Raw genomic sequence first — 7487 nt, 5'->3', positions numbered from 1 at the left:
GTCACGCCCCGTCTGGTGTGTCCCTTAGGACCTAACTTTGGAAAAAATATGAAGCCGATGGTGGGAGCCTAATCATTTTTTGAGTATGTTTGAAGTGTACCTCAAACTATACGTGTTTGTTACAAAAAACTTTTTTTTACCATCTTTCTGCAACCCATGTTTCCCCATGTTGTGGGTTTTCTCCGGGTGCTCTGGTTCCAACCTACCAAAACATAAATAAATAAATACACTTTAAAAAGTAACAAATAAATAAAGACATGTATGGAGTTTTAATTTAACACTGCAAAAAACTAGGCTGTATCAAATCACACACATATGTTGTATCAAATAGTGGTCAGAATTGTGTTGGTTGTTTCAGTGAACGAAACATTTCTTAAACCCTAAAATTTTCAAGCATAGACCTGAATGCACTCTGCAGTCATATCCCATTTTTTCAAAAGTGGGAAAACTACATTAATTTGAAATATAGCACTAGTAGGTGTATGTGGTTGCACTTTTCTCATTAGAGTTCTGCTTTCACTTTTTCAATATGATTAATGTTGTATTTAGGAACTGAGATTTCAAATAAATTTTTAACTATAACTGTCACAGTGTAGCTATTCCATTTTCCAAAGAAATGCACACATCACATGACACACTGTCATTTACCTAAACTGTGTTTCTGTTCCATTTTAACCACAGCTTCTTTTAGGCTGTAAACCTTCTCCTTACATTGATTCAATCCTGCAGCCATTTCAAGTCTGCTGGACAGATGTTGAACACATCATAAGTTGGACACATTGACACATTTCCTATTGTTTTAGCTCTGTATAGCACATTTGACTAACAATTTAACAGTAAACAAGGTTGAACAAGGTTTACTTTTCAAAAAAAAAAAAGTCCAGATAGATTTTTCTGGTTCCCAGTCTAGCCATTTTTGGATTTTTTAAATTTGCTACTGGTATTGAACACATCATGTGCAAAGAACACTTAATGAAGCTTAAAATAGTGATCAGTGTTCGTCAAATGCATTTTATTCTACATGTCTCATTTAAAACTAAGTAGACACTGCGTTTTGGGTGGACCTCGCTGAAAATACAGCGGGAGATCCACATGTACCTTTTCATACTTAAGGTCATCCTTGGTATAAAATGCTTTCTCCTGTTTCAGATGATCTAAATAGATAATATTCACAGTCACCAGAGAACTTTGTAAAAGTGTCTCTCCATATCATGCACTCGGGGCTCGGAATAATTTAAAAGACATTATGAAACACTGCCTTTACATTGGACATTCACAGACTACTTGTGGATATGAGAATATGGTCATTTTAATTCTACCTTACGCTGCCATTTTGGCCAGATCTTTCTTGTAAAAGACTTCCTGGTGAAATAAAAATGAAACAAAAAAACTTTTAAAATACAGTGCATGTCAAATTCCAAGTGAAACATGTCTGCACTATACAGCACTCTCAAAACTGAAAAAAACAGGCAACTACACAATTTTCTTCTAACAATCACCCTGCATTTAGGGGTGGATGTAATTAATCACACATACTAAAATTATTGTAATTAGTCATTCTGGAGTACTTTTATTCTCAGGTATCTTTTCAAGTCTGTAATTTTACTTTACTTATTAATACATACTATTTTATACTGAGTAGTGAGTACAGTTTGAATTAATATCAAAACCTTTAATCTGCATGAAGGGCTGATAAGGTAACATTACAAAGGACAGTGATGTTGGTGTGGTTGACGTACATCAGGAGGTGAAGTCACCCCCCTTCCAACGTGTCCCATGGACCTTAACTTCAAAAAAGAATATGAATATGACAAGATTCCAAATCATTTTTGTTTCCGTTTGAACTGAGCCACAAATTACACATATGATATTGGTCAATTTAAAAGATCATGCCGCTGTTTTGTGGCAGGTTTGTCAGTTTAGTTTAGTTTTGTGTGAAATTGCTCAGTGACCTACATCTCTTGTGTGGCACAATATTCATCACCAGCACCAACACCACTGTCCCTTCTAATGTTATTTATCCTACACTGCAAAAAAAAAAAAAAAAAAAAAAGCCAGACAGAAACCATACAATTATAATAAGAAATCCTAATACAAATAAAGTGCAAAAAGATGTTTACTAAAATGTTATGGACAAACACCTTTAATGGCACTCAGTGGTGGACAGTAGTGAAGTACATTTACTTGAGTACTGTACTTAAGTACATTTTTTGAGTATCTGTACTTTACTTGAGTACTTGTTTTTTTTGGAAACTTATGACTCTCACTCCACTACATTTCAAAGACAAATATTGTACTTTTGACTCCATTACATTTCTAGGAATGTTGTTGTTACTTTTTGACTGAGCTTTGAAGTCAGCTGTTGGTGTTTTTTCTTTTCTAAAATGCAATTGGTCACATGCTGTGTTTCTCACAAAACACAGGAAACCAATCACAGTAGCTCCTCTCAAATGGGACTGATGTAAAAGCAGAAATACGTCATCCAGGCACTCTGTAACAAGAACAAGCAAGCTCTCCCTCTGTCATTCAAACAAAAAGCAGTAATGGTGACGGCAGGAGAAAGATAAAATTAAACCTCAAGATGTTATTATAATTATTCATTATTCCAGGTAGTTTTTAAAGTTGGATTGTTTTTATTGGAGTGAAAAATACAGCATAATTCATGTATATATACTGCCTCTGAAGACAGAAAGAAATCTCAGTTATTTAAATTTTTGATTGTATTTCTATACTGAAGTTTTTATAGGTGTTTCTATAGACTTTGTGTAGCAGAGTGGTTCTACAAGCATCAGTGCATCATTAGATGGTTTCAGAGAGTTACAAGGTTCTGTAAATGCATCATGAAAACAATACAGCATGTATTGATATTAGAAAATGTACTTTGTAATTTGTACTTTTGAATACTTAAGTATTTTTAAAAACATGTACTTGTGAATACTTAAGTATTTTTAAAAGCAAGTACTCTAATACTTTAACTTGAGTAAAGTTTTGACTGAGCAACTTTCACTTGTAGTTGAGTAATATTTGACCAGGAGTATCTGTACTTTGAAGCGGCCTCTGGTTCGAATCCCGCCTGCGGCTCATTTGCTGCATGTCATCCCCTGTCTCTTCACCCCCCTTTCCTGTCATACCTTCAGCTGTCACTGTCAATAAAGGCAAAAATGCCAAAAAAATAACCTTTAAAAAAAAAAAAAAAAAGTTGCAGTGTCATGCAGAACACAGAAATGTTTTGCTTTCAGAACATAAAACTGCAGCAGTTTCCTGAGTTTAAACAAACTTGTAATTTTCTTGTCTGACCATTGTTGTTTTAACAATAATGAAATTAAACATTAAAGGTTGGTATTAAACTCAGTCCCCACCCACTTACACTTAAAATGTAATAAATTCACCAGGAAAAGTTTCATCTATTGTCTTTGTGCCAAAGCTGGAACAAAGTAGCTCCAACAGCAGCAACTGCAGCTGGAAGTTCTTTGTGTAAAATGAAGAACTGACTTTTCAAACTGACAACATGAAAAAGGAAATCATATTTGTTTGTGGTGTTAATGTGACAGTTGTTGGTTCAAAAAAAATCAACTAAATATCTTAGCTTGTTATCTTCACGTGCACGCGTGCATACATGTGTGCATGCATTTGTGCATGAATGATCCACATTCCTGGAGCTTGTCCACAGTTAAACACACATTCTACTGGACCCATCAGCCTATCTTTTTGTACACATCCATCATCCCATCATGAAAAAATACATGTGTAATATATGACACTGAAGTGCACATTCTGTTCTTTCTCACGGGTGCTAAAAACAGGATCTCTGGAGAAGATGAAGCCTCTGGTGGTTTCCTCAGAGCTTGGCAACAGCAGTAACAACTCCGGATCTTGCCATGGTGAGACTCAGCACGTGTCCATCACCATCCTCCTGTGCCTGGTCTTCTTCCTAGGCTTCCTCCTCAACACCTTCAGCCTCTGGGTGTTTTGCTGCCGGCTGCCCTCCTGGACGTCTGGAACCATACTGCAGTTCCACCTGGCCCTCAGTGATGCCATTGCCACCCCGGTCACCCCAATGATGGCGGTGTACTTTGCCATGGACAGCGACTGGCCCTTCGGTCACTTCCTGTGCCAAGTCAAGATCGCCCTGCTCAGTTTGCATTTCTACGGCAGCACCATCTTCCTCACGCTCATCAGCATCCATCGATACACAGCTGTGGTGCACTTCAACAGGAGCTCCTGCATGAAACGGAAGGACTTCATCAGGAGGTTGTGTGCTGGGGTTTGGTCTCTGCTGCTGATCCAGTCTCTGATCTTCGCTTTCCTGCTTCCTCCAACAACAGAGAATCATCACAATCAGTGCCTCAGCATCCACCAGAAGAACCTGACAGACACCTACTTCGTCATTAACTTCATCCTGCTCATCTTTGGCTTTCTGCTCCCTTTGGTTGTGTCAGCCATTTGCTACAGCCGTCTGGCGAACACACTGACCCGCCTCAACATCAGCACAGCTAAAGGTCTGAAGGTCAAGGTGAAGTCTCAGCGGATGATCGGCGTGTGTCTGATCATATTCGTGCTGTGCTTCCTGCCTCTGAACATAGTACGGAGTGTTGGAGTGGTGCTAAAAAAATACTACCCACGACAGTGCAGTGCTCTTCTGCAGCTCGAGACAGCATATTATGCATCCTGGATTTTGGCAGGAGTGAACAGCTGCCTGGATCCACTGCTGTACTGTTTCGGTTCTCAAAACTTCCGTGATGCATTCCAGTCCTTCAGGATTGGACACAGAGAGCAACCAAACAAAAGCGATTCAGAAATGACTGCAAATCAGTAACACAGTGTCATGTAAGTGTTCCTAGATAAGGAAACAATGTTTGTGGACCTCTAGTTTTGTTGAAAATGAGGATTTTTAAGAGACTTTTTAACCAGTAAACCTTCAAGCTGTTGAAATCAATGAAGTCCAGGACCTCAAGAGCTCTGTCTGCTATGACTGGAATATACTGATTTCTTATGTGATTTATTTTTCAAAATAAAAGTTTCACTGTGGCAGCCAGACAGACAGCTGCTTGTCAGAGGGCCACATTTTGCCTGAGTAGTAATAGTAAACCAACATAAAATACCAATATTTTTATATATCTTTTGGGGAGAACAAACTCAGTGTTACTGGCCCCTGTCGGACCTCAGCCTCAGTCTTTTTAAGTCTGTTTTTAAAAAATATAAATGTTTTCCAGGAATAGGATTCTTTTTGCACCAAATATTCTCAGATATTTAACACAAATCTTTAGCAGAACATTTTCAGCTACAGAACTGTCAGAGAAACATAATTTCAGTATTGGTTAATCAAATAAATAGAACCAAAAAATCATTATCTGACAGTTGGGACAGTTGCCACACATTTAAATTCCCTGAAAATTCTAGGTCTGATAGATAGATAGATGAACCTGGCTTTATAGATATAAAAATTCCCCATTAGAGTAACTAGAATGACAATCCGCTGAACTTCCTGATTTTTATTTTCACATTAGATTGTTGGCCTCCAACTAAATTTAATGAATGCTTTGTATAACAAAATAATCCATGCACTGACAATCATAAAACAGTTGTTTAGTTGTTTCTTGTACAGTCTTACAGAATTCACATTTAAAATGTCTGATGATTGTTTAGATTTGTTTTCCATGTCTGATGAATGTAGACTTAAGAACCCGTTTACAGACAAAGTGTTTGTCTTAGCTCGGTTTGTGTCAAATGCCTATCAACAGCTCACAAGTGAACTTCTTATTTGTTGTGTTAAAAGGCACAGTGATGTGTCTTAGATATGCTCCAGGTATGTGGATTCAATATGTAAGAAGCAGGTCTGAGTTCTCACTACTTGATTTAAGATTGTTTGTCATGTAGGAAGTGTACTTTTGTTTGTTTTTCTCTCTTTGTGTTATGGTGTTTGCTCCTGATTTCTCTTGTTTTAATGTTTGTAGTGTCTTATAAACCCATGAGGGCTGAGCACCTTTTGGTGTATGACACTTCAAAAAAAAAAACATTAAATGACCTTACCTTTCCATATCAATATATTCAGAATTTTTGGTGGGATAGATTTGAACTATTTTGTAATGTACTTCTTTCTTTTTGTTGGGGATAACAATATGAGAGAAGCCATGTTGTTTCCCCAATATAATATTTCCCAAATTAACATTAGAAAATGGGAGTTCCATCTAAATTTCCCCTGTGGGGTAATTTTTCTTTTACAAAAAGAGCATTCCAAAAAAACTTCCCTCGTGGTGTTATTTTCCTAGCATTATAGAAACATTCTCTAATATGTTTATTAGTGCATTTTTTTTTACTCAAGATGTCAATACCATTTATATAAAGAGTGTTAACAGTTGTATGTTGCACATTTTGTTTTTTATAGCTTTTCATTAACTCTATCATTCTGCTGGGAATGGAGTTTATTACTGAGCTAAGGTCTTTAAATTTAATAGGGAATGCTTTTTCTGTAAGAAAATCTTCATAACTAAGTAGTTGGCCATTTGAGTTAAATAAGTCTTTTAAATAAATTATATTTTTGTCAATCCAATTCTGTAAATAGAATGATTTGTTCCTTTTAGTGATACATTTATTGTTCCAGATGATAGATTTATGTGGAGAAAAGTTCAGTGCTGACAATGCTTGTTGATAAAATTCAGACAACTTAACTGGTAACCTTGAAATACTATAATTACATGACAATAAGAATTGAAGACCTCCAACATTTCCAAATATGTTGTGTGGAATGAAATGCTTTTAAGCATTCTTTTAGCCATTTCACCTTAAATGTATAGTTCAAGTCCATGAAGTCCAGTAAATCAACACCACCTTTATCTTTAGGTCCAGAAAGCAAGGTGTTCTTCAGATGATGGTGGTTCTTCTTCCATTCAAAGTTAATAAACATGTTATTAATATCCTTACATGTGGAATCATAAACATTGAGGGAAAGGGCTGGGTACACAAATCTGGAAACACCTTCAGCTTTAGTCAAGAGGACTCTTCCTAAAATTGACAAGTCTCTTTGAAGCCATAAGTTCAGTATAGTTTTAGTTTTTTTCATTTTGGGGGACAAATTAAGTTGCTGGTGCTCCATAACATTCCTACAGACATGAACACCAAGATATCTAACACACTTTTTGACAGGAATATCATATAAAGTTTTAACATTCATTTGATGCAAACAGAAAATTTCACATTTAGATTTATTTAGTTTTAACCCAGAGGCAGCTGAGAATTCATATGAAATAGTGTTGTTTCTCAGCCTTGATGATGTGTAGATGATGAAGGAACCTCGCTGACACTGGCTTACTTGTATAAATTAGAAAAAGACCAGTTATCATACAGGCACCATGGTTTGCCTGGGAGATGACTTAAAGCCAGGATGAGTCTCTCTCCCAGAACTGTGGTTTCGATCAGCCTTTATAGGAGTATGCATACATCTCTTTAACATAGAATTGCATAAACAACAGGGCTTCTCTTAGCATATG

At 36.6% G+C, this 7487-nt stretch overlaps 1 protein-coding gene across 1 annotated transcript; it reads left to right on the top strand.

The window, feature by feature from the left end:
* Nucleotides 1-3738: 3738 nt before the first annotated feature.
* Nucleotides 3739-6005, top strand: LOC146320858 (P2Y purinoceptor 4). Its single transcript, XM_084729651.1, has one exon. The coding sequence runs from the start codon at nucleotides 3755-3757 to the stop codon at nucleotides 4814-4816; it is 1062 nt and encodes a 353-aa protein (XP_084585777.1). The 5' UTR covers nucleotides 3739-3754; the 3' UTR covers nucleotides 4817-6005.
* The last annotated feature ends 1482 nt before the right edge of the window (nucleotides 6006-7487 follow it).

Source organism: Lutjanus erythropterus, chromosome 10 (genome assembly GCF_056507025.1).
Source record: "Lutjanus erythropterus isolate fLutEry1 chromosome 10, fLutEry1.hap2, whole genome shotgun sequence".
Taxonomy (NCBI): Eukaryota; Metazoa; Chordata; class Actinopteri; order Lutjaniformes; family Lutjanidae; genus Lutjanus; species Lutjanus erythropterus.
Note: the sequence above shows the minus strand (reverse complement) of the source record. Positions and strands in the feature narration are given on the sequence as shown.

Bases quoted from the DNA above. Each gene is read 5' to 3' on its own strand.
- LOC146320858 (XM_084729651.1), top strand. From the start codon at position 3,755: ATGACACTGAAGTGCACATTCTGTTCTTTCTCACGGGTGCTAAAAACA.